At 42.9% G+C, this 26,954-nt stretch overlaps 2 protein-coding genes across 15 annotated transcripts in view; both read right to left on the bottom strand.

Moving 5' to 3' along the window:
* The window catches only part of GET4 (guided entry of tail-anchored proteins factor 4), a 41,365-nt gene extending 29,608 nt beyond the window's left edge, over positions 1-11,757 (bottom strand). For 2 of the 4 annotated variants that reach the window (XR_005558758.1, XR_005558759.1), the window contains exons 1-8: positions 11,522-11,757; positions 6,631-6,709; positions 5,544-5,625; positions 3,914-4,063; positions 3,109-3,247; positions 1,949-2,089; positions 1,735-1,810; positions 153-225 (exon numbers count right to left, since the gene is read on the bottom strand). Coding sequence is in view for 2 of the 4 variants with exons in the window: in XM_039360540.1 (XP_039216474.1) it covers positions 153-225; positions 1,735-1,810; positions 1,949-2,089; positions 3,109-3,247; positions 3,914-4,063; positions 5,544-5,625; positions 6,631-6,709; positions 11,522-11,670 (889 nt within the window). In the remaining 2 variants the exon portion in view is untranslated. Of the gene's footprint in view, positions 1-152; positions 226-1,734; positions 1,811-1,948; positions 2,090-3,108; positions 3,248-3,913; positions 4,064-5,543; positions 5,626-6,630; positions 6,710-9,268; positions 9,294-11,521 lie in introns of those variants that run through there. The other 2 variants (XM_039360540.1, XM_039360541.1) reach the window with 2 other exon arrangements.
* A 1,343-nt stretch (positions 11,758-13,100) lies between these two features.
* SUN1 (Sad1 and UNC84 domain containing 1) overlaps positions 13,101-26,954 on the bottom strand; it is a 31,016-nt gene continuing 17,162 nt past the window's right edge. For 7 of the 11 annotated variants that reach the window (XM_039360517.1, XM_039360514.1, XM_039360505.1 and 4 more), the window contains 15 exons: positions 26,814-26,924; positions 25,081-25,179; positions 22,522-22,615; positions 22,096-22,154; positions 21,780-21,925; positions 20,531-20,767; positions 19,996-20,079; positions 19,682-19,725; positions 18,903-19,041; positions 18,366-18,620; positions 17,559-17,643; positions 16,864-16,979; positions 16,153-16,320; positions 15,345-15,437; positions 13,101-15,235 (listed from right to left, as the gene is read on the bottom strand). In XM_039360517.1, the coding sequence (XP_039216451.1) occupies positions 15,122-15,235; positions 15,345-15,437; positions 16,153-16,320; positions 16,864-16,979; positions 17,559-17,643; positions 18,366-18,620; positions 18,903-19,041; positions 19,682-19,725; positions 19,996-20,079; positions 20,531-20,767; positions 21,780-21,925; positions 22,096-22,154; positions 22,522-22,615; positions 25,081-25,179; positions 26,814-26,924 (1,844 nt within the window). In that variant the 3' untranslated portion in view covers positions 13,101-15,121. The remainder of the gene's footprint in view (positions 15,236-15,344; positions 15,438-16,152; positions 16,321-16,863; positions 16,980-17,558; positions 17,644-18,365; positions 18,621-18,902; positions 19,042-19,681; positions 19,726-19,995; positions 20,080-20,530; positions 20,768-21,779; positions 21,926-22,095; positions 22,155-22,521; positions 22,616-25,080; positions 25,180-26,813; positions 26,925-26,954) is intronic. The other 4 variants (XM_039360515.1, XM_039360516.1, XM_039360509.1 and 1 more) reach the window with 3 other exon arrangements.

The following is a 26,954-nucleotide window of genomic DNA, read 5'->3' as shown; positions in this document are numbered from 1 at the left end:
CCATCCAGGAAGAGGTATTTAAGCTCACACAAAAGACTTGCATTTGGAAACACCCTCCCCCATGGCAATAAGAAACCATTAGGTAAAAACAGGATGATGTCCCCCCCCCCCCCACTGGAGACAACAAGGTTCATCCTGCATCTTCAACTCACCTAATAATCCTCCGTAGGATGACGTTTGTTTTGGGGGGACACCAAAGAACAGCTGTCCTATCCTGTCTAGGTACTGAAGAAAACAACAGGGGGAAAAGAAACGTTACTTGTGGCTCGTCTTAGGCACCCTGCACTAAGCCAGACACAACGCTCGGTCGAATGGAAGCGAAGATTCATGTCCCTGGATAGTGTTGCAGGATCCAATCGGTTGCTGGGACCAGAAATTTACCCTTCTGAGCTTTGAGACTTGTGCTGGAGCCCATCACCAGGAAACTTCTCCCGACTGGAATACGTGCTTTGGGCCGTTCTGCGAGTCATGTTTATCGGGTGCCTTCTTATTGGCTGATTGGTGTATTGATGGCTGGCAATTGGCTGTCGTTTCCTTGGGCTGCCAAGCCCTCGGCTCCTAAGTATGTGATAGGCTGGTGGTAATTTAGCACTCCTGCTGACTGACAAGGGACCCATTTCCCAGGCTTCCATCATTTCCCTGGCTGTTTTTGCGCCTGCCCGTCCAACAATCTTAATAGCTGCGAAACTGAATGTATGTCCTTCTTCATTGCAATGGGAATACAAAGCACGTATGTCGGTAGAAATTCCCCGAAGATGGGCTCCAGCATGAATCCAAAAGCTCGGAAGAGTAAATCTGTGACCAACCCAAATTTGATCTCGCACAATGCTCTGTCTACGGTATAAAACTATCTATTTGTAATTAACGTTTGCTGGGATGTTGACCACTTTTCAGGATCAATGCTGCTCTGGGATCCCAAGGCACAGGTCCTTTGTAAATGCAGGACTGACTTTAAAGGTGGGACTGCTGGGATGGTAATGACAATCTGGATTCACTTTTCAGAGTCCAAAACAAAGCTGGAGGCACACAAAGCTTCACTAGCTTGTCCTGGTCAGATGCTGAAAAAGAAAGCAGATTCCCGAGCGATGGTTTCAGAGATACATCCAGGTCACTGTGCAGAAGAGGCGATGTTTCTCAGGGATGAGGCCCAGCCTCTAAATTACTCCCTGGTGGATGGGCTATGTAACACCTTGCCTCCCACCTCTTCAAGAATTTCAAACAGTTCAAATAGAGATGGGGTCCTTGGTGTTCTCTGAGCTTGGCTGTTTTCTTGCAGACATTTCATTACCCAACTAGATAACATCATCAGTGCTAGAAGGGAGTAGAGTTTGTGGAGAGGAGGAGGACTGTGGGATCCTTGGTGTTCTCTAAGCATGGCTGTTTTCTTGCAGATGTTCCATTATTAAACTAGATAACATCAGTGCTAGAAAAGAGTGAAGTTTATGCTCTATTTATCTCCTCAGTCACTTCTAGCACTGATGATGTTACCTAGTAGGGTAAATCAAATCAAATATTCTATCAGCAGTACTAAGGGATTCCCAGAGTTTATTACAATCTTGTTTTTAAACACGGCTGCTAGTTAGTTGTCTATTTTCAACCCGTGTCGCCATTTTGAGTGCCTCTTGCGTAACTAGCTGGGAGTCACACCATCTGATGAAAACACGGGCAGGGAAATTAAAAAAAAAAAGGGGGGGGGGATGTGAACAATAAACAATCCTGCTTGGGATAACTTACTTCGTTATACATAGGATCCCGTTTCAGCGAAGGCTGATATTGTTCGCACAATACTGTAAATACGGTCAGCTTTCCTCTAAAAAGAGAAGAGACAGCCAACACACACACACACACACACACACACACACACACACACACACACACACGTTTCATGTGAAACTGGAAGGGTTTAAAATAAGGAAGCTGGTGTTCGGCAGCTTCGTGAAAGTCTTACCCGTCAACGGCCAGCAGCAGAAACCAGATAAAGTTAAGCAAGGGTTGTACAAAGGGCGGCCCGCTTTCTATGGAAGGGTGATTCTCTGTGTACGTCGTAAAAACCACCAAGGCGCTAGTTTTGTTTTTCAAGCAGAGGAATCTAAAACGGGAAACGACAAACTATTAAGTGTCTATGGAGATTTTCAACCATCCAGGTCACTGTGGTCTCAAAGGTGCTTTTTCAAAAAGGCAAGTGGGGGGGGGGGAGGAGGAGGACTGAGGGCTCCTGGGTGCTCTTTGAGCTTGTGGTTTTCTTGCAGATGTTTCATTATCAAACTAGGTAACATCATCAGTGCTAGAATGGAGTGGGGTTTGCATGGAGGAGGAGGAGGAGGATTGTGGGGTCCTTGGTGCTCTCTGAGCTTGGTTGTTTTGTACTAAGCATTTCATGACCCAGCTAGGTAATATCATCAGTGCTAGAAGGGAGTGGGGTTTGTGGAGGAGGAGGATTCAACTCCCAGAATTCCCCAGACAGCCATGCTTTAAAGGTTAATGCTAAAAGTTCAGTGCATACTCTGGAATTGGAGTAAGCAGCTAGAGCTATTTCTACCTATGGCTGTACCAGGAAAAGTAGCTTTCAACATCTCTTCACACAGTTGCCATCAATTCTTCCCATGGAACAATTATCTCACGGAAGGGAAAAAATAACCCAAATATACTTTTCAGTGGCATTTCTCAAAAAAAGAGAGCCATAATTCTAATATATAAAACTTTGAGCATGTAGGCAAAAACTAGAGGATGTTTTTTAAATACAGGAAAAAACTTGTGGCCTACTCGATAACCTTGATTCATTATTTTGAAATCTTTTAGTTTAAATCAGCAAACGGAAACAAAAGACTATACTAAGAGGCAAACTGTAAGCTGAAGGGAATACCTAATGTCAATCAATCAATCATTATAAATAACATTAACATTGAGATTATTGATACTATTATTGTCCTGTTGCTTTGCATGCACACTGAATGCATGTACCAGAGACAAATTCCTGGTGTGCTGAATCACACTTGTCCAAATAAAGTTCAACTCAACTCAACCCAACCCAACCCATCTTTATTCGGTCATAGCAGATAAAACACAAAAGCTTTGGCTGAGAAATCCAACGTAGAAGGGAAGACCTACTGTAACACAGCTTGAGCCACAAACATGTCCACTTCACTGCGATATCCCTTGGCTCCGGAATATTCTACCAACATATTTGCGCAGCCTTCCCCATCTGTAGAGTGCAGGAAGTGATAGCGAGATTCACAATAGTTCTGCTCTAGAAGAAAAGTTACATGAAAAAAAGGTCAGCTTGGCATGGGTGCTTCTTCAGCAGAATGATCAAAGCAACGTCTGGATGGGTTCACGCCTTGCTCTTAGTCAAACTGGCTTCCTGCACTGGGTGAGGGCAGCCATTGGGGTTTGTAAATTACGGCTTCGGTGTGATCCCAGCCACTCCTGATTTATGGGACAAACCAAAGTCAAATTACAGCTGAGATCACTACTTTGGTGAGCCATTTTACTTTGGAAAAATAAAGCAAGAAATCTGAATGAGGTTAATATAGGTTAAGTATGCGATAGAAAATGTAACTTTTATCTTTTAATTTTGGGGTTCCTGTAAGTATAAAGGATGCTTCTTTTGACTTAGGGCTAGCAAAGCCTTAAGTCATAGATGGTTGAAGCTCTCTCCCCATCCTCTTCTAAAGTAGTGTTTTTCAGCAATGTTAAGATGCATGCACCTCAAATCCGCAAACTCCCCAACCAGCATATCCTCAGAAGGAATTTTTAAGATGTATGGACCTCAGCTCCTCCAAATTGGTCTTAGAAGCAGCCTCCTGGCGGCAGGGTAGATGTTCTCTAACCAAAGACCCTTTGATGTGCGCAACTCTTAAGGGTATAAAACAGGCACCCTGGAAGAACAAACAGCTCAGCGCAGGATTCCCACCTTTCCATAATGTGATAGCCAACAACTGGTGTAGTTTTGGATGTCCCAACTTCCCCGATCCACCGCTGGACCACTTCAGTGCTCTGGACACAAAAGCTACTCTTTCGGGTGAGTTTTGATCCATCAGACTGAACAATTTTGCCAGGTTTTCTAGAGGCAAATCCAAGAAGCAATGCTTAAGACAACTAGGCCTTAAAAAAAACAGACAAAGCTTTAAATATGTAGCAGCCCTTCCGTCCCCAATTCTCACAGACGCTTGGCTTGAAGGTTCTTGAAAATATATATTTTTTTAAAGACAGAGACACTGAATGGATCTCTCTGCTGCAAAATCAGGAGCCATTCCCTTTCCTAACAAGGAATGGAAGGAAAAGATTCTTTATGCAAAGACTTAACCTGGACATTCTGAAGCTCTGGGAGAGACACCTCCCTTAATTTAGAAGATGTGAGGCTACCAAGGGTACCCAGGCTGCAGAGAACTCCAGATTAGATGCCTTATGGGTGATACTTTTTCTCACTTTCGTTCACGAGTTCCTTGAAATAAGCAGTCGAGGGAGGAGGGGAAGAAAGAAAGAAATGAGAGGCCTTCCAGATGGACAGCTCCTCAGACTATCTTGATTAACTTCAGGCTTACTGAATCAGACTGTCCAACAAGCCAGGGATAAAATGGTTTGACTTAGGAATTGAGAGCTTTAGCAAGTAGATAGGTTGAAGAAGTGGTTGGCTCTCAAAATGGTAGCGAGGTCAATTACTCTGCAGGCCTCACGGCTTCTGCTTGCGTTGAAGAAAGGATAAGGCTAGACATTACGCTCCACCTAGTAACAATTCTGAAACCCCTAGAGATATTTCCTCAGAACTGTGGACAAGTCATGAAAAGCAGCCAACCATCTCTTTCTCATAATTTCTAGCCATGATAGCTATGGAGGTGGTGAGAACTAACAGGGAGAAAGTAGTGAAAGGACGATTTGCTGTCATGGCTAGTTTGGGAACTTTAGAGAAATGTTTCTCAACACTAGAAGCTTTAGGATGGGTGGACTGCAACTCCCAGAATGATGACCAAAGAATTCTGGGAGTTGGTCCACTCACCTTAAATTTTTACCAAGATTAGGAAACAACTGTTTTAGAGCAGTGGTTCTCAACCTGTGGGTCGGGACCCCATTTGGGGTCGAACGACCATTTCACGGAGGTCGCCAAACGCAGTCCGCCATTTCCCCCCCCCCTTTTCCTTAGCTGTGCTACTCCCTTTTATTCTATTGGCTTTTGAAAGCCAATAGAATAAACTCTCTTGAATAGAGTCTAATTCTATTGGCTTTCAAAAGCCAATTGGAATTCTCCAGGCTGTCTCTGCCCTGCTGAGCCTGCCAAAAGTCCCATTCTGCAAACGGTGCTGCACCAGTTGAGTAGTCCTCGACTTATGACTGGTTGGGGGTCGCGGCATTAAAAAGGTTGAGAACCACTGTTTTAGAGGAACCTGCCCAACCGCTGTTAGGTTAAAGTAGACCTAATCTTCAGAAGACAATTTCAGAAGATAGGCCAACCACAGTAAAATGGAACTGGAAGGTAGGATGGTGTTTTAACGTATCACAAGTCTCCAGCGTGGAACAATAAAGGGAAAACTGGAGAAAACACTCACCTAATAGTTCATCGGTCACTTTTGCATCTGATTTCTCCAAGGACTCCAGAACAAGCATGGAGAGATCAGCAGCGCTGTTTTGCTTAAAACAAAATAGAAAACAAACTGAGCTGAAGCATTTGAACGAATTCATAGGTATCAGGGGAGGGGGGGGAATGAAAGCTGGTGAGGTCGGGAGGAAATATTTTCTGGTTTGTAAATTAAATATTGCTTGCATTAGAGCGAAGGGCCGCAAGACAGGATATAAAGGCCACCTAAAGAACTGGGACTTCTGAGGGTTGCAGAAGGCAATGTGGGAAGAGGAGGGGGGGGGGAAAGCAGAAGAGCACCAGAGAAACTAGGCTTACAGGAGGGATGTTTAAGTGCACGTGAAAGAGCAGCCAGAGGGAGAAAGGGAATGTGTGAACCAGCCTTGTATGCAGGCGCCGACTCAGACACACTCATGGGGAAGCAACAGCTTCCAGGAGGCCAGACTTTCCGTCAAAAGTTTATTTTTGAGGCATCTGTGCCCCAGAAAGTGACCCATGGCCTCCCCAAGGCTGGAGGTACCCACTACACACTTTAGTTCACAGGTAGGCGGGGAGAATCTGAGCAGCTTTGCCAGGCCTGTTTTGGGGCTCAAGGCATTTGGTGCTCTCCGAGTTGGATATTGGATAGCTTTCATTACCCAAAGTAGGTAACATCATGAGTGCTAGAAGGGATTGGAGTTTGTGGTGGTGGTGGCGGTGGCGGTGGTGGAGGAGGAGGAAAATATAAATAGACAGCAAACCCCACTCCTTGCTAGCACTGATGATATTACCTAGTTGAGTAATGAAATGTCTGCAAGAAAACCCACCACGCTCAGAGAGCACCAAGGACAAATATTCTTCCTTATTGGTCAGTGCATTATCTGAAAATAATTCTGGAGCAGGCCAGTAAGGCTGCCTGTTTTCCAATTTCAAAGGGCTCCTGGCAGAGATGGCACACCCTGGAAAGATGTATCTTGCATCCCGCCTGCAAACTGGAGAGGAGGCTCTCCTTCCCACCCCAACTTCTCCATGCTGATTATTTGTAGAACCAACTTCACACCGTGTTAAATCGGTCTCACCTGATTATGACTGAAGAAGAGCACGGCACCTGAATACATTAGCTCTCTGGCTTCCGTGTGTTTGCCCTGTGACATGTACCTGTAAATAAATAAAAACTTTTTTAAAAATAATAATAATAATAATACAACAATAGGAAGAATGAAAGGTAACCAGAATACAGCACGAAGGGACAAGTTTTGAGAGGCTTGGGAACATCATACAGAGTCCATTTCAGAAATCAGCGCTTTGCAGGAGAGAGTTTTGTACAAGATCTGTGGGATCGGCATGAAGATGCATATTTACCTCTTAGTAGCACTAGCACTTAGACTTATATACCACTTCACGCTGCTTTACAGCCCTCTCTAAGTGGTTTACAAAGTCAGCCTATTGCCTCCCAACAATCTGGGTCCTCATTTTGATCACATGATCATGGGGATGCTGTAATGGTTGTAACGGTCCTAGGTCACTTTTTTTCATTGCCGTTGTAACTTTAAATGGTCACTACATGAATAGTTAAGTCGAGGACTACCTGTATTACTTAAGCTTTTTAACAGTCTATTTCCAGACCTCTAGAATAAGGGAGAAATATAGAAAGGCGATCTTCCAAGGAACAGGATTTAGAATCCCACCTGCAAAACTTAGCAAGAAGAGTACTGCAGCTCTTTCAAAAAAGCAGAGAAAAATCTAATTGTGTCCACTGTACTACTAACAAGAAGCAAACACAACGGAGCCAGCTTTAATCCTTATATATTTTGCTTCCCAACAGATTCCTTTTGCTCATTCTCAGTCCAACAAAGAATCAGGGAGCTATGTGTTAACAGGCAACGTGTCGGTGCCACAAAAACTAAGCAGGGAAGATTACTGACAGATTATGAGATCATTGTCACTATTTCAGTTATCCCCGCTATTATTTCCAAAATAAAGACAGACGGCTGTAATTTTTCAGCGGGAGAATTCACTTTTGCTACTTCCTTAATTCCCGTCTTCCCATCTTTCTTACGCACCAATGCCTCAACTTTAGAGCTGTGTGTAGAACAAAATTGTTTGAACAACATCCCGTGACACCAATCTCAGCCAGGAAATGGCATTTTGCCTGTTCCAATTAGTTACAAGGTACAGAATTTCACAAACGCATTTCTCGTATTCCATTTAAAGGTCGCTCATTTCCCTTCTCTTGGCACAGAATGTGCGCAGCGCGTACCATTACAGCTCAGATCATAGGTTAATTATAATCTTGACTGTTAAGCATTTAAACAGTGAATAATTCAGTGCTGCTCTGGGATATTGAGACAGCTAAGGACAGCAAGCTGGTATTTTTTTTTTTTTTTTTTTGTCTCAAAGCAGAGCAAACAATAAGTGGTTTCTGCCTTTCCGGAGCGCTGTTTTATGGAACCTACCTAGGATTAATGAAAAAAAAAAAAAAGCTGCAGAATAGCTGTCTCCATGCTAGGCTGGAAATACATGCTCCAGAACTTCCAATGGACAAAGATGGTGACCTTCTTAGAGTTGTAACATTATCAAGAAAATACAACATTAGGGAAAGGCAGATGAAAAGTAATTTTGAACTATAGTTCCTATATTTATGGCTGTAATCCCCAAGAACATTAGACTCCTAGATCTTGCTTAGAAAAATAAACACATGTATCCAGAGAGAAGAAAAGTGACTTCTGCTGTTGTCCTTTAACACATCGTAGACACTATTACACAAGAAAAGCCAGTGCTGTCCCAATTCAAAAGCGTATTAGACTGGCCACAATGAGGCCTACTAAATATTTTACTGCCAGCACGAATTCAAAATAATTTCGAAGTTCAACAAAAGAGAAACTGGTATCTCAATAAGAGGACCCTGAGAAGCCAACTTTTCCACCCATCAATAGTCAAGAATGATTTTGGTCTCTTTTTTTTCTTCGGACCATAAAAAAACTGCCTTTTCAGTCAGACCACCGGGTAAATAACTATACCCCTCTGGACTATGGTAAAATCCAAAAAAATCAACATTTTAGCTTCTGGTTTGGAAAATTTACTTCCAGAAACCGCTGACCCATCTCCAGAACAGTATGATTGGGAGGTGAGATATATCCCTACTATATTTTCACTAAATTAACTGTCAAACTTTTGCCCCTGCTGCTGATTCCTAACAAGTTTTCTTCTATTTGGTGTGACGGGTATAATGAGTTTTGGATCCTTAATCCATTTTCCAGCTTGCCAACCCATCAATTTAAAATGTCAAAATGTCCCTTCTTCCACAACTCCTTACCGCTCCATAATGAATGCAAAATGTGTCTAATCTTTAAATTATACATGGTTTTAATCTTATGTGAATGACAAACAATAAGGTGCATGAAGACAGATCTTTCTGGAGAGCCAGGGAGCATTCTTCCAGATTCATCAAAAATCTAACCATAAGCATTTTTATGAGCACTTAGGCTAATCTGTATAATTGACGGCTGTCAAGACTTTCAATAGCACAAACCTTGTTCTAATTAGGTGCCTCATTTTGTTGTTTACTGTGGTTGCATATCATATGTTGACAGCTGTCCCAAGAGGAGGACAGTTCAGCATTTCACCTGAACAGTTTGGAAAGATGCTAAATCTATCTGATAGCAACACTATGATCCCAATTCAGAATTAAATAAGGCTGCTTTCAAAGGAACTTACCTCCAAATAAAGACTAACAGATTTATTGTGGCATGAATTTTGAGAAGCTGGAGTCCACTTTGTCAGATGCCTCTGATGAAGTGAGATCCAACCTACAAAAAGCCTACAGAACAATAGATTTCTTAGCCTTTTAAATCAATTTAATCTTTCCCTTTTCAGGTATCACTAAGACAGCCGCTTTCAACTTAGCACTCTCCAAATAAGTTGCCCAATTGTAGGAATAGTCAGCCTATAATACCACAGACTGGAAATCTGGAATATTGTAATTTCAACACCACAGAACACAAGCAGTTTCAAGGTGGTTGCATTATATTGCAACTATCACTGGGCTGAAAAAGATATAAAATTAGCAAAATAAATCTTGCTTAATCACATCAGTATTTTTTTTTTCCGGCTAAAGTGAACAGCAGCTACGGTAAATAGGATTTTCATTTGATTTCACCAAAATCTATTTCTTAGGAGCCCACTTTCTGAAAAAAGAAATCAATCTTTTTCAAAACCGCTTAGATTGGCATCAGATGCTGTATTATTTTTTGGCATATTCATCACATCTAGGGGGAAACAACGTTACTATTTTGACAGATTTTTTATCTAATACCATCCACAAACATTTGGTGACTTGAAAGATAGCATTGCACCATGGAAATTTCTAGAACAGCAGGCAAGCCAATCTCTTAAAAAGAAAGGAACACCTCAAAAGTTGCAGTTGGGAGCATTATTGATCTTATTTTATACGTGCTAAGCTTTGCACAGATGTTGTACTTTGCTGTTCTTTTTCAAAGTCTCTTGCTTTTCATTCTCTTGGGTTTTTAGGCAAAAATATATAATTATAAACAGAGGGCGATCATTCAACAAAGCAGGTTGTAGTGCACACAATAATTTTCTGATGTTATAAATTTGGCAATTTTTAAGATGCTATAAAATCTGCCTTTATGTTTCTACATATCCACCCATCTAGAATGGAACGTGTGCCATCTCTGAGCTCTGCACAGAAATGTCACAAACAAACCACTTAAATTATCTTTTGGCCCTGTCTTCACGAAGGAAGATATACATTTTTATTGCAGCTGATTTAATCACACTTAAGAGAGTGGGTGGGTGGGGGCTATTTTCAGGATTATTGCTCTTTAACATGGAGGACTGTTTAAACATCCAGTTTAAGAGTTCCTGACAAGCCTATTTCTGTACAGATTAGCTTAACCCCTTTCAATCCTCACTACCTTTGATCTGGCTATGCAACCACTACTCAGAAGTTTTTTGTGTTCAGGCCTCCAGCATCATCTGCCCCAGGCGTAATGGTCAACAGAAGAATCTTTGAAATTGTAACCTAAAATAAGAGAGAGCGGACTAGATTGCCCAGAGTTGCTTTGGACAGTGAGGTGGGTGACATATGAATAGATAAAATAATAAGTAAATCTGATGAGCAGGAGAATGAATGCTTCAACCACAGCTGTATTGGATGTCTAGAATATAGCATAACTAACTGGTCAGGTTTATCCAAGGGAAGAACCGACTTATCATAGTTCACCCAAAGTGAGCAGCTGGATTCCTCCTTGGGTTCAAACCGCCCCCAACCCAGCAACCAGCCTAACATCATTTGTGAATCTCCCCTTAAACTCACCAATCTGTTCCCCCCAAAGGATATACACATGCACCAGTCCTGTATCAGTGTGGCCTCTCTGTATGAGATCTAGAACAGACCGTCTCATCTCATGGCAAGCCTCTGCACCCCAAAAACATCACCCCCCTCTTTGTAGAAAAGGAAAGCCCCCCCCAAAACTTTTCCCCAAAGCCCCCCAATGATGTACAATTGGGTTTGCACTAGAGAGCATGTCAGTTTGCAGAATAAGCTTCCATGTCTGAGCCCAGATGTCCCTTAAAGGCACTTGAGCTTCTTTATGATGGGTGGACTTCAAGTCCCAGAATCCCCTTGGGAGTTGAAGTCCACCCATCGCGCTGCGCCAACAACGCTTCCGCCCCATTCCTACGCGCGGGGGTCCCGATTGCCCCTCCCTACCCGATATGAAGGATAGCCAAGCGCAGCCATGGGAGGGGAGAATGGGCTGGGGAGTCCTTCCCCCCCCCCCGCCTTGGTCAGACCGGCGTGCCCGCTCCCCCGCCTCCTCCCCCTCGACCAATGGGGCTTCGAGGACCCGGGAAGGACAAGCGACGCAGCCAATCGCGTGCGACCGGCGCTCGGGTGCGCCAATGGAAGCGTCTGGAAGGAGGAGGAGGGCTGCCCTCCCTGCGCACCTGAAGAACAGAGTCCGGTACATCTGGTGCGCCTCGTAGTAGTCTCCCTTCTCCACGCTGGCGCGGAGTTTCCCCTCGACGCGCTGGACGCCTCCCCGGTTGCGGCCACTGCCGCCGCCGCCCTTCAGGGCCTCCTGCTCCGCCGCCATGACTGCGGGGCGGGGAGAAACGCCGAGGCGACCCTGGCCGGAGCTACCTCACGCGACGTAACGCACGCACGGCGGCTTCCGGCGCCGCCCACTCAACAATGGGGCGACGGCGGCCGGTGAGGGACCGAGGCTTGTGGCGCGCTGCCCTCGCGGGAGGGGCGAGTGACGTCGCGGTCATGTGACCTCCACCTGCGGCCGAGCCGCGCGGAGGCGGTCCCTGCTGGCGTCTCCTAGGCGACGCCGCCGAGGATGCAGTTTCCTCTGGACCAGAGCATCCTTCAGGCCAGGCGTGCAGGTTGCCGCCTCTGCAAGCCGACCCAGCTGAATGGGGCCCGTTTTTTCTTTCAGCAGCTAGGCTGCTCAACCTGTTGAGGTTTGAGGGATGCTTGGGGAAGGCCGACTTCTTCTGGAACAAGTGTTGAAGGTGGAAAAGAGGACAAGCCCCCCCATCTTTTCAGGTCCCACCGATGGGGTCCTCCCAAGTTCCGTCTGGCTTTAGGAAAGAGGGCGCTGCAAGGGCTCCCGGCCACGTGGCGTTCCAGCCAGTCTGGGCGTTCCAAGCGAGGCTCTGCCTGTGGGAGTTGCCTAGCCAAGCGAGTTTAACCACACTGAATCACGGAGATGAGACCTGCTTACTGTGGTTGTTGAAAGCAAACGGAGGGATGTTTCATAGTCTTGCATGAGGATGGAAGCAGGCAGGCAGCCAAGGTTTATTGAAACTCTGGAGGTCCCAGTAAACCGGTTCCAGTCTTAACTAGTTGTAATCGACAAATTTAGGGACTATTTTCTTGAAGTGATGTGACTTCTAAGGTTTCTGTTTCTCACAGAGGATGAGGCATCCGGCTCGCTTGAAACTGACAGAAAATAAGGGTGATAATGGGGAAAGGGCATCCTGGAGACCCAATCAACATTGTGATTCATCACTGATGCTTCATCGCTGCAGGTTTTTAAAAAAAGACTAGACAGCCACCTGTCTGAAGTGGTATAGGGTCTCCTGCTTAAGCAGGAAGGTAGAAGACCTCCAAGGCCCCTTCCAGCTCTATTCTGATTGATTTGCACCCAAATGCGTATTGTCAAGGCTCTCTTTTATTTCTACCTTGTTTTTAAGGAAAAAACAATCTTTCCTTGGGCTCTAATTTTGAGTTGTCATTCTAAAACCAGGAAAGGCAATACTGAAATATCTGCTTTGAATGTCTTCCACTGTTCTCTTTTTTTGAAAACACTGACCACGTGGAAATCAGAAATAATGGATGTACTGTTACACTTGAATATTTTGATAAAGTTCCTTCCTATGCATTCTTTTCATGTAGATTTCTATCTAGCAGAAATAATTGTATAACTGTTTTTGGTTTTTGCCTGCTTCCTATATTTACTAATCCTTTTGAGTTTGATCCTTCCCCAACCACATATATTGTAAGAAGCATTCAGTATAAATATCCAAAAGGAAACTTTATTCTTATTTCCAAATATTACATGCACTTTCAAAAATTAAAATTCTTAAACTTTTTTCAATAGCTTCTGGTCAGTTAGGAGGCAGCAAAGGATACCAGAGACAAATATTTTGAAAAAGCATTTACAAAAATACATTGCACAAAGTCCTATCTCATTTTTTTAAAAAATAAGTTAGTGTTATGCAAAAAAAAACAAACAAATCCTGCCCTCCCCCAACTGGATTTATACAGGATAATTTGGAATCATTTTCTTAAAACTGTTAACAGGCTTTACCAAGCTTTTCTCAATAGCCACTGGTTCTACTTTCAGCTAAACTCAGTTGAACAAGTGGTATTCAAGAATAAAACTTGTTTTTATAAATATTTGAGGACTCTTGTGCAACATACGAAAGAATAAAAAAAAATCAGCATATCTTTTTTCTGAAATCAAAGTTTTCCTTCCAAAAATCCAGGACTCAGAAGTACCATTTTCATAGAACAAAAAAGCTTTTTCTGAGCCAGATCGTGACAATATGTCAAAATTAGTTTTTTTAAAAGGAAGCTGAATTGCCAGAGCTTGTACTCAATGACTTTAAGAGAAATTAGAATAAGAATCTAATAATAGCTCCAGGTGCCATCCTGAATTTGATATAGCCACATATATATATATATATATAGCCACATATATATATATATATATATATATATATAGCCACATGCTTTTCTTTAAAAAAAAAAGTACCATAAATATACAGATGACTTTTTTGTTTTTGGAGAACTGATTCAAAACGGCGCCTTTTGTGCTTTTCCATATACTCAGCCTTGTGAAGCTTTCCCTGAATTATCAGAGATTAGCAGCAATGCCAGAGGACAGTGTGAACTCTGGGAAGGTAAACTGCACAAAACTCAACATGTGAATAAGCTCCAGGCAGGAATTTTACTGGCAAGCTGCTTTCTTTGAAGTTTAGTGTTCCTGCTTTAATCTTCTACATCTGACTCCATCTCTACATTTCCTTTTCATTATCTCCCGTCACATGGTAGCCAACTATATTATGAATCTGTCTCATTCAAGTCTATTCAAACCATTCTCAATGTAACCACCACCTTAATTCACTGGACGCACTCGGTGCTCACACATGAGGATATTTTGCCTTCAGCACACGAGGCAACTTAACCAACTCACTCCATCCCTATTTCTTACTAGAACACATTAAATCAGACTCAAGCCCTTTCTGTGTTAAACAGTTGCTATTGGTATTCATTTGGCTGTTTAACTCCTAATTTTGTTAGCCTTCGCGTGCCCAATAAAGCAAAGGATATTTTTTTTGTTTATGTTCTAAATCTAAAAGATGAATATACAAACACTTCGGTTGAAATCAGAACCTTCAACATAAAAAGTTAAATATTGCACAGAAATGACTGGAACTGATGAAGCCGCTTCAAGGATGAGCTGCTAAGCAGTTTTGTCAAGCAAAGGTCTGAGCAGTGGTAACAGACCTTAGTTTCAAGGCTTGTGCTGGAATTGCAAACAAACCTTCATCTGATTGGGAACTGCATAAACAACAGAACATGTTAAATTTCACCTACTGTTCTTTTTATCTTAATCACATCCAGGTGCAGAGGAAAGTCCAAATATTAAAAAAAAAAAAAAACCAGATTCCTACTGGCCAAAAGGAAAAATTTAAAAGCTTTGTCTTCTGACTTATTAAAACGGGGTTAGTGATGTGCTAATTGGGCTTAAGAATGAGAGCAGTTGGCATGCATTTTTTCCCCCTCAGAAAGAATACATTAAAAACATAAAGCTGTCTGGCAGTTACAAGTTGAACATCTGAGCAAATAACCATTAGGTCTGGGATACAATTTTGTTCGCAATCTTCTACGTTTAGCCAGGCAAGAGTAACACAACCTGTCGTACATCACCCAACTCTTCCTCTTTTAAAGATTCCAGTGTTCAAAATTTCCCTTTATAAACTTAAAAACAGAAATGATATACAACCAGAGTCGGAAAATTAGCGTAGTGCTCATTCAGCAGTTTGCCCATGCACTCTGAAGCGATAGAGGCACGTATACTCTGCGTTACCCCAGTTGGAAAATATTCTTAGTTCCACTATTTGGAATGCTTTTTCAGAGATCTTCTAAAAGAAGAGGAAAATGTTATTAGAATCCACTATAGGTAGTCCTGACCTACCGCAACTGAGCCCAACATTTTCGCCCCAAGTTTTATCTTCCGAAATGTTGACCTACCGTGACTGGAAACATCTGTAAGGGTTCTCCATCCTGATCATATGTATACTGGCCCAGAAGTATTCCTTCTTCTTGGTACTCATTTTCAAGACCCTGTCAATACAAACGGTTTGTGTCACTCTGAATTCTTGATAAAGAAGATAAACGGGTCAAGTTTAATTTCCAGACTTGCTGGCCTCCCAAAAAGAACAGAGACGATGATTTATTTACTTTATTTATGAAATGTCTGTGCTGCCCATATCACTAATACAGCCCTTAAACCTTTCACACTCTTTTTGCATCCCTGACGTCAGGCAAACAATCACTTCCACTTCAAACCAGCTACTTGATGGTTCCTATGTCTATTTCGCAGGAATCTTCCCAGGTTGGCAGTCTTCACTGGGGAAAGACTAGATAAGGCTCAGAGGATTTGGGGACGGGGGATGTCAGACTTTGCCCTCTTAGGTTCACATAGGGAGTCCAGAGTAAGTCCTTGCTAGAGCCCTCCTGACTGAGAGGACTGGGATGGTTGCTCTCCAACACCTCACCCTTTAGAAAAGACTTTAATTTCTAGTCCTCCTCATTTCGGTGGACAACTGATGCTTGTTTACGTTCTCTGCATTCCTGTTCTAATCATTAGATCAATCCACCAAATAAGCCTCAACTCTTCCAGCAATTAACTAAGGGCCGACCTAGCCTGCTGGGAAAGATTAAAAAGAAAAGATTATATAGAGCTATTAGAAATCCTTTAATCATTACCAGGAACCCTGAAGAAACCTGAGCTGAACACGAGACAACATTCCTTCCTTTTGCAGATGGCACCACTTACGTATACTAAGAAATCCTTTGGGGCGCTGGTGATATTGCCTGTGGGGGAAAGCGATTTGGGGATGTGTTCCAGGCAGAAAGATGTGGGATAAATCATCATCGAAAGCCGGATCACCAGATAACCCTGAGATCCTTTGAAAGCCCAGCAGTTGCCAGGATACATGTCGGGCTGTGGATAAGAACCAGAAGTTGCAAATAAATAAATAAAACGCTGAAACAATTGAGAACCAGTTTGGTGTCGTGGTTTAGGCTAGAGGGTAGAAACTAGAGCAGTACAGCTCGTCCTTGACTGACAACTGCAATTGTGGCCAACTTTTCCATGGCTAAGCGAGACGTTGTTAAGTGAGTTTTGCCCTACTTTACAACCTTTCCTGCCGCAGTTATTAAGTGAATTGCTGCGGTTGTTAATAACACAACTTGTTAAAGTTAAGTAAATCTGGTTTCCCTGTTGACTTTGCTCGTCAGGTCACAAAAAGGGATATCACATGACCCCCCCCGGGAGACTGCAACCATCATAAATATGAGTCAGTTGCCCTATGTTTGAATTTTGATCATGTGACGGCGGGGAGGCTTTGACGGTCGTGGTTAATGATCGTAGGATTTTTTTCTTTTCCAGTGCTGTTGCAACTTCAAACCGTCATTAAATGAGCTGTTGTTAAGTCGAAGAGTACCTGTAAAAAAGTGCTCTAGAAACCACCCACGTCCTAATTACCTGGATCACTACCCGGGGTGATTGGGAGAAATACCACAACGGAATTCCAAAGAGGCTCAGCAGCGCTGTTTTGGTTTCGTAGGTCTCTGAACAGCGGGTGCTCAAAATGCTCCCACCTCGAAGAAACACAGAGAGGGGAAATCTTTTAGTTTTGTTTATCCTAGTCCGCAAGAGCTTTAAAAATAAAACTCTGGTTCTTTGCTTCAGAAGAGATTGGACAACCATTTGTTTGAAATGGAGTAGAGCAGGGGTAGGCAACCTTGGCTCTTTTATGACTGGTGGACCAACTCCCAGAATTCCTGAGCCAGCCGGGCTCAGCTTGGAAACCTCTCCCTTTTCCCTCAGCATGGCTGGCTCAGGAATTCTGGGAGTTGAAGTCCACAAGTCATAAAAGAGCCAAGGTTACCTACCCCTGGTGTAGAGTTTCCTGCTTCAGTGGAGGGATGGACTAGAACAGTGGCTCCCAACCTTTCAGGCACCAGGGACTGGTTCCTTGGAGAGAAGTTTTTCCATGGACCAGAGAGGGCATGTATTGCTTGCAGCCCACAGATGGAGCTTCGTTTGTTTGTGTGGACCAGTTTCTGACCGGCGGTTGAGGAGCCCCTGAACTAGAAGACCTCCAAGATCCCTCCAAAGTCTGATATTCTGTTCTTCTGTAGAATCAAAATAAATCTTCCTAACTCTTGGTCCCTTACCTCCAGATTCCAAAGCAAAATCGACGATGCCTGTTTTGTCTTGAGAGTAGAGCCTCAGGGCGTTGTTGATAATGACCTGTGCTTGCTGCAAGGGGAGACAGATGGACAGAGATTCCTGGTCAGCATTCCAATCAAATGTTGAAATTTGTTACTGATGACTAAATGTAATTATTTTGCTACAGAATCGCCACCTGTACCTCTTAACCTGCTTTTAAAGGGGAACGTACACAGCCTAGCAGTCTGAACACGTTCTCTCACTAGATCAGAAGACCTCAAAGAGCATCGTAACAGGCCACTCTAAATTTCAGCCTCCATTATGCAGCATCTGAGAGAGATCTGGAATAAATGCAACGGTCTTGAAGATCTAGATTGCTTTACATTAGCTGGGATAATGGTTGCTTCGTCTCATCTCCCGAAGAATGTAATAAGAGTTACTTCTGAATAGGGACATATCTGCCTTATTGCAATATCTTAACGCTAGCTTATTGTTGCAACAGCATTATATGACAGTTATGATGGAAACCCTGATTATTGCATTTTCTCCTATCGTAAGACTGAGTCTCAAATTTCTCTAATTAAGCCAAGATAAATGATGCAGCTGGTAAAAGATATTGCCATTCCATATTCTAGTCGGCCTGCCAAGAGGGTCCGGCACTTTTCATTCTTGTCCTATAAAACCCCTCATTTCTTGCGTTTGCCAGCTTATATTTAGTTATATTTCAAGTTATTGCTCTTTTGCCAGGCAGGAATGAAACCTAAGATGCTAAACCAACAGCATGGAACACTATGCTTTCCACTATGGCTTACCGCTTCCGTGATGCCTACAATCCCAGCTTCATTGACGGCATTTGTCACTATCTCTGTAGTCACCTTGGAATTTGTGACCGACCTCTGAAGAGTGATGTTCCTGAGAATTTGCATCTCCAGATCTTGCAACAAAACCTGTAGGTCTGTTTTGGTCACAAATCTGGAAGTTAGCCACTGAAGCAAGGACTCTGGGAAATCCCCTTCCAGCTCACCAGAAAACATAACCCTGACCGATTCTTTAATCTGGGCATCAACCTAGAAGTAAACAGAACACACAGCAAAGCATGACAACTTAACGACTGATTTCAAAATAAAGATGCAATTAGGCAATACATCTTTATTTTGGGTGTGTGCCAGCTAACCGACGGAACGTAAACATTTCAGTGCTTAATTAGAAGTGCATAATGTTGAAACAAGTCAAGCAATCAATTCTTCCTTCCCAGGTCAGTGGTTTTAAAAACTTAACCCATCCAGAACATTATGTCAGAACGAGATGCACTAATTCAGGCTTGCTCAGGCGTTCCCTTCTGAGCTCACCTTTTGTTGAAGGGCGTCTATCGTGCTGCAGCAGCTTTTGACATCTTGTAAACTCAACCACCCTGACTTGAGTTGGGCCAATTCAAGTTCTAGGTGCTTCATCTTGGACAAAAGGCTCTGGCTTTGCTCATTCATGTCACTGAGAAGCAGAACAAAGAGCAAAAAGGGCAGGGGTCAAACTCTGCATGGTTAAGTGGAGATAGGAACATTTGTGTTTTTACACTGGAGTAAAACAAAGGGAGCATTATTACCCTAAATAGTGGAGGGTGCATATGTTATAAGTCCCATTCGTCATCTTCAGGCTGATGTTTTCAGCTTCGTGCTTCGAGGACGAAGCACGAAGCTGAAAATATATATCTGTTGTTTAAATCATCTATCTAGTTTGCCTGTTTCTTCTGTCTGTCTGTCTGTCTATCATCTCTATCATCTGCCCTTGGAAGAGACCTTAGAGGTCTTCTAGTCCAACTACCTGATGAAGCAGGAAACCCCATACCATTTCAGACAAAGGTTATCCAATCTCTTCTTAAAAGCCTCTGTGCTGAAGCACCCACAACTTCTGGAGGCAAGTCATTCCACTAATTAATTGTCTGTCAGGAATTTTTTTTCTTAGATCTGTATTTGTATCTGTCCGCCCATCCTCCATCCATCATAACATACCATTATTACTACAAAAATCCTCCCCATTCTTCAATTTAAAAAAGGAAAAGATACTGTCAACTTTCTAGAAAGTTTTGTGATATTTAATGGTTCCCAATTCAGTATATGAGTTGTAGCCGTACCTCACTGTTTTTGCTTTGGTTAATTCAAATTCTTTCTGGAGGCCCTGGAAAACAACACAATATTAGTCTCCTGAATAAATCCCGCCTCTCTTTACTTGGAATGATTGAAGAGAGACCCCAGAAACTTTCTGCATTGCAGAAAGAGGCTGATGGGCAATCAGCAAATATCATCCTTTGGAGAAGCCAAGACTTAGCATTCTAGCCTGCAGCACAGATGGAATTGCATGGATGGAACTGATGCTGTTGGGATAGTAACAGGGATACAGGGTGGTAAAATTCTTAGAACTGTTAAGAGAAAAGTATTTATTGTTTACCTCAGATTTTTCAGAGAGTTTTGCCAGAAGACCTTCTAAAGTTGCAAGGCGCCATTCGTGCTCTTGATGCAAAGTCAAAACATGCTTGCTTGAAGCACAAAAAATAATGACAGTTAAACATACAAACAAAAATGGCTATCTTTAAACTCTTTTCACCTTGAGCCTCTATAAATAGAAAGACAACGATTCCAATCATGGCAAAGGAACAAAATGGCATCGTTTCAAAAATTCACATGTGAAAAGTCCCTTTTGTTCCTTGATTAGTATCTACTGTGTATTGAATCTGGCAAACTTGTAGATTTGTATATTTCATTTGGTCAAATAATTGAATTAACTGAATGCAAACCACTATAATTTGGTAAACTATTACTTTAACGTTGCAAAAACGAAATGACAGATTCTCAGCTCATACAAATTCTAATTTCCTCCTTGAATTTTTGTCCCAGAAAACATCTTCCTCCAGCAAGCACCCTATTTAATAAATTTAAAAAATATACATTAAAACTGACACAGAGAATATTCCACACAGAGCTACCTCTGAGGGTGCTGTTCCATCTGATTCTGACTTTGTAAGATGCTGGCTCACAATGTTTTTGACCAGTGTCAACATTTCACTTCGGTCGTTCATTTGGCTGATTTGTTCCTGAAAGCTCTGAACCAGAAGCAGCATTTTATTGGACTCTTCATCCTGGTGACGCCACTTCTCAGATAACAGGGCCATTTGTTTTTCCAGCTCCCTTACACGATCTGCATCAAAGAACTTCATAGTCACCTAGATTGGTTGTTTTTTTTAATAATAAAAAAGGCTTATTTATTTTCACTGCATCTAGCATAAATAAACTCACATTGATAAAATCACTTTATCAGAAATGAAAGTGTCACTTTAATGCAGCATTAAAATTAAACCAAAACAGAGGAAAAGCAGCAACAAATCCCAATTAACTTTAGACAACGTTTGCTGACATGAAATCGGAGTCCTCCACCACCTAAAAACAGGCAGTGTTTCTTGAAGATAATTCCAGATTTTGGTAGTCCCTTTGTAGAAAAATTGATTTCTAGTCAAGATCAATGGCCCAATTTTGGCCTCTTAGGTTTATTTATGTATTTATCTATACAGTATTTATACTACCCCAAATTCTCCATTTAACAACAGAGCCTTAATACAGCCATCCATAAATGGAAACTCAATCTCCTTTAACCAAAGTAAAATAGACCCCCCCCGCCCATTTGAAGTTATGATGGGCTCAAAAAAATTATTTATGACCTGTCCTCAAAGTTATGACTGCCTCATTCACTCCCATGGTCATGTGGTTGCATTTTGGGTGCTTGGCAACCAGCTTGTATTTACAACCGCTTGCAGCATCCTGCAGTCATATTACTGCAATTGGTTTCTGGCAAACAAACGCCCATTTGGGAGAATGAATTCACTTAATGACCAAATGGTTTACTTAATGGTACGATTTGCTTAATGTCCACGTCGGTTCACTTTATGATTGTTCTATAAACATTGTAAAATTTGAGTCAGATCATGTGATGTTTTGCTGAACGACCGCAATGACTTAACGGCCAAAATTCCAGGCCCAGTTGTAACGCTTAAGTGAGAACTAACTACCTGGGCAGAATTCTGGCTCCTTGCTTGCAGACTGATGGACCGAGGATCCACATCCAGTACAAAACTGAGATTTGGAACCTCCATCTCTAGCAACGCTGTAGTTTCCCTAAATTTCTTACATGTTACACCTCTTTGAAAACCAAAGCCGGACATGAGGGTTGGCCTAGCTTACCTCTGGAAACTGACCAGTGGGGCTTGAATGAGGCTCAGGTGCAACTCTCTGTAGCGAGTCTTCCCACCTGTGCATTCTGAGAAAGCTTGTCCAGTTCAAAGCTGGTAACAATGAAAGGAAATCTTCGGGACCCCAGCACCACACACCTGGAACAAAAAATGCAGCTAAGAGGAAACATACATGAAGTTTGAGGAAGCTCGGTCGAGAACTACCTGTATTGCAAGAACTGTGGGGGCTGAAGGAACAACGGCCCTAGACCCAGATTATCCCCACAGGTAAGATTTTAGAGTCTTTTTCTCAATGCCTGTTTACTCACCGAGCAATAGAAGTAGGGGAAGAAAGAACAGCAGCAACCTGAACATCTTTGGAAGACATCTGGAAAACAAACGCAAGAACTGCGCTGTAAAGTTGCCCACCTCTGACATGAATTGCCTTAATTATTTTATGTAGAGTGGCTCAATAAATAACAGTCAAGTCTGTGGTCCTTCCCAAAACATCCGAGGGCAGCTCATTGGGAGCTCCCACACAGAAGTGAAATTCAAACAGACTTAATTCAATTTACATCAAATTTAGTTTTGTAGCGAACCATCCAGCCCACCACTCAGAGCCCACCGAAGCACGTTCTCATCAGGATTAAGTGTTTACAATTAGAAGCAGCTTGCATGGTCCGCCATGAACCGTTTTTAAAACCCAACGCACAAGACACCCCCCCCTCCCCGTATCGTACGAAATGCTTACAGACCTTGTAAGGAGAAAAACATTCAGCAGAGAAATTAGGGTCGCGAGCTGATACCATCCAGTGCCTAGCCACCAGAACGCCCCTGTGGCTGCTTTCCCTAAACCAGAGGAGAAAGCCTGGATGAGCGAGGAATGTCAAGAATCACTCGGCGCAGCTGTTTTCAAACTTTTCAATCCTCGGGGAAACCTTTCCGGATCAACCCCAGCACTGCAGAGGAGGCGCCATTAAGAGTGCTACAGAAAAATCTGGGCACAGACGCATCACAGACGCCTATGGAAATGGAGAGAGGATGACCCAAGTGCGAAGGCATCGCCATGGAAACCCTGCCTTGATGTTCTTGGTTCTAAAATCGGACTCAGGTAGGTCAGTTGCAGGCTTTCCATTATGATGTCGTGACCGTTGCATCATTCCTCTGCCCGCTGATTTTATTCATTTATTTCCTGCCTTTATTACTTTCACCAATAATTCAAGGGGGCAAATATACACAACACGCCTTCTACCTTTTTCCTACAACAACCAGCCTGTGAGGTGAATTGGGCTGAGACAGAGAAGGTTACCCACTTGGTTTTCATGGATAAGGCCGGTCTAGAACTCGCCCGTCTCCTGGTGATGTCCAAAGTCACCCAGCTGGTTTTCAAGGCTAAGATGGGACTAGAATTCAGGGTCTCCCATTTCTAGTCTGATGCTTTAGTCACTAGCCAAACTGGCTATGCATAAACCAAGACGTGTTAAGGGCACACAGAGGCCAGCTGGATCCACTGAGTCTCACTGCCATCCTGGTTCAACCAGGAGTTTCTTTGGAACACAACCCACACATTCTGCAGGCTAATGGTCTGTGATGGTGGCCCACTAGGATTGATCTTTTCGCCCAAGCTTCCCTGAGATACAGTTTGAAAACAACTGGCTTGGGAGGAGAAGAAAGAGAGGGGAAGGTTAAAGAAAGGTTATTGTATGTCAAGAGATTTCCAGAAGGAATGAACATTTTTGTAAGTGGCAATATCCGTGCAACTGTAAGGAAAGAAACACCAATTCATAACCTGTTTATGCTGTTTTCTGCATTAGTGGCTCAGAACACCCCCGAGACAGACATAAAGTCATGCAACCAGGAATTGGCTTTTAAACATTAATCTAGAGCTTAGTCGTTTTCAATTAATAGGGCAGGTTGTTGCATTCTCAGTAGAACCTGTCTGACGGTGTGTCATGCTGGAAGAAGGAATAAGATTGCCTAAGCTTTTGCAGAATTATACAGTCACTCTCCAAATCGCTGGCAGCAAGCATCTTCTCTCCATTTAGGGACACGGGAAGCAGACATATTGTTATATGCTGTTCATTGGGAACGAAGGCAAAGGCGTCCCCTTCTCAGTATCAAGCAAGGACAGAAAAGCACAAAAGCAGCTTAAAACAAGATGCATTTCCTACATGCTAATGAACATGGAGGGAAATGAGAAAACTACAGCTGTCTCCGTAGAGTTTTCCTATTACAGGTAGTCCTCAACTTACGACCACAGTTTCCGTTGCCAAGCAAGATGGCGGTGAAGTGAGTCGCGCCTGATTTTATGACCTTTCCCCGCCCCCCAGGTTAAGCATATCACTGCAGTTGTTAAGCAAATCCATCTCCCCCCCCCCCGACTTTACTTGTTGGAAGCCAGCTGGGGCACGGGGGGGGGCACCAATGTCAATCACATTATAATGATGCAACCATCATAAATATGTTCATGTGGCCAAGCGCCCACACGATCGTCCCCTGGCCGTGAGGAGGCTGTGATGGTTGCAAGGGCAAGGACTGGTCGTAAGTCACTTTTTTCCAGTGCTGTTGTTAACTTTGAACTGTCGCTAACTGGTTGTAAATTGAGGACTATCCCTACCATCTCCAAACGGAACCGCCCTCTGCCTTTTAAGCTCATACACACTTTCCGGTCATCTCTGTTGACTAAGGCTCAATTTCTGCTCAAAGTGAGGCTGGGTGAATCAGCTTTAGACTTATATACCGCTTCACAGTGCTTTACAGCCCCTCTCTAAGTCAGCCTATATTGCTCCCCAACAATCTGGGTCCTCATTTTACCGACCTCGGGAGGATGGAAGGCTGAGTCGACCTGGAGCCGGTCAGGATCGAATTCCTGGCCATGGGAAGAGTCAACCTGCAATACTGCATTTTACCACTGCGCCACCACGACTCTAAAGCTAACTAAAGGCAGAAGAGTGGATCATGACAAATGACAGGTAAAGGAAGCAGGTGGTATAGCTTCTCCTTCACAGGAAGCTAAATTTATGCAGGAAGATCCCCAAAGGGACTCTCTGCTAAAGATGTTTAATTCAAACACTTCTGCCCACTTGAAGGGCAGAATATTTCTCTGTCTCTCACTCCACCTTGTCCCAACCAGATGCACACAATGGAGAAGGCTTGTTGTCAACGTAGGAAATGCACTGTTTGAAGCTGCGCCAAAGCCTGTGATCTCGTTAATTAGCGGTTCTCATCTCCTGCAAGACGCCAGAATCAAAAGGCAGGCTACTCATGCAAAAAGCTGGCGTGCTCATCCACCCACACACGCACACAGGAGTAACCTGGGGATACAACAGCCAGCCAAAGGAGAGACAGAATCTTCCGGGTCACAAGCCATCCTGCCGTTCTCATTCTTTGCAACATATGGAGTAAGAAGTAACCTGGTACGATATAGATGGGTGTGAACAATAGGCAACAGAAATGGATCTCAGTCAAAGCCATCCCTCTGAGCTTAAAACCACATTTTTTTAAAAAAAACCTAGCATCTGGGCAGAGGGAAATGAGAGCTAACATTATTAACAGGATCTCAATTTGACAGGATCTCTCTCTCTCTCTCTCGTTTGAATGAAGTTATTCCTTCTACCTCTTAAAAAGACAGGTTTCGAGAGGCCAAATTTTATTTCCCTGAAAACATGCCACTTCCCACCAACATACCAAAGTCATCATGACCTTGCTACAAATTCTAAATTCTTCTCAATTGAGAGAAGCCCGATCACCTCGCTACCCATCTCTCTAGAATCCAATACTTAAATATAAGGATGCAATAATAACCACTTTTTAAAATATGTACCCAGATAGGTGGCAGCACCCATCAATTTTGCTTGATTTAACAAGAAAGAAAGAAAGAAAGAAAAATAACCAAGGTCGGACTTTGATTTCCATCTAGGAAAACCCAGGGATAGAAGATCACCAGCAGACCCCAAATATATCTTTTATCTAACAGAAGGTAATATTTGTAGTGTTGAACTGTGAGGTCCTTGGTGCTCTCCAGGATGATGGTTTTCTTGCAGACGTTTCATATTTAGTTTGGTAATGAAACATCTGCAAGAAAACTAACAAGCTCAGAGAGCACCAAGGACCCCACATATCATTGCCTTGTTTGACTACACTAGATCTAGCTGTATTTCACTGAAAGCTAAATTCCTCTATGCTTTTTGCTAAGATTCACATTTCTTCCCCCAAGCATTGTTTTATTTTTAATCCTCTAATGCATTACGGTATTTTATTTTTAATCCTCCACTGATGTAGCGTTTGGCTTTCTTAATGGCTGTGCAACATATGTAGAACAAGAATGGCCTTGCCTCAACAATAAGACCTGATGTGTGTGTATGTCAACCTGAATTTACAGCTAGAGTTGGCAGGCTGCCTCTGGGGAATGGCGTAATTCTCAAGGGAGGCTTCGATCTAATCTATGCAAGGAAGTTCTAAGTTTAGCAATGCAGAGATTCTGATGAGGGAGAAAAGCCAAAAGCCACAGGCAGATCCTTCTGACTACGAACTTTATTAAAAGGCACAAGTTTTTGTGGTGCACATCATCAGATGCATGGAGCACAGTAGTTACGTATCTAAGGCTCTGTTTATGCAGATTCTAAAAACATCCAGGTTGTGGTTGTCCCAAAGATGCTTTTTCCAAAAAGCAGCTGGACTGATTCTAACTGAAGAAGTGAAATATTTTCAAAGAAAAAAAAAAACAAAACCAAGAAAGTCCAGTTGCCTTTTGGAAAAAGCATCTCTGGCGTGCTGGCTGAGGAATTCTGGGAGCTGAAGTCCACAAGTCATAAAAGGGCCAAGTTTGAAGATTCCCTGATCTAGAGCTCTTGCTCCATGCATCCAATAAGCTGCAGCTGCACCTTAGGAAAGCTTGTGACTTTTAATGAGTCGTATTAGTCAGAAAAGATGCTACTCTTTGGGTATTTGGCTGTTGCAGATTAAGGGGGTTCTCCTCCCATAAGATTTAGGAGGGCAAAGAAACAAAAGGAAAGAAAACGATAAAAACCGAGTGGTACAAATCAACCTGGGTAAGAAAAGATGTGCCAAATGCTTGCTGCTATCCTTTTAGACCTGGAGGATTGCAAGTGGGCTGTTGTGTATGTTTCAAGGTGTTTCTTCCCCTTATAGTCATCACCTGCAGGTTTGGGGTAACAAAGAATTAACA

This window comes from Crotalus tigris, unplaced genomic scaffold (assembly GCF_016545835.1).
Source record: "Crotalus tigris isolate CLP2741 ecotype Arizona unplaced genomic scaffold, ASM1654583v1 scf7180000019173.45859301935:6455823, whole genome shotgun sequence".
NCBI lineage: Eukaryota > Metazoa > Chordata > Lepidosauria > Squamata > Viperidae > Crotalus > Crotalus tigris.
Note: the sequence above shows the minus strand (reverse complement) of the source record. Positions and strands in the feature narration are given on the sequence as shown.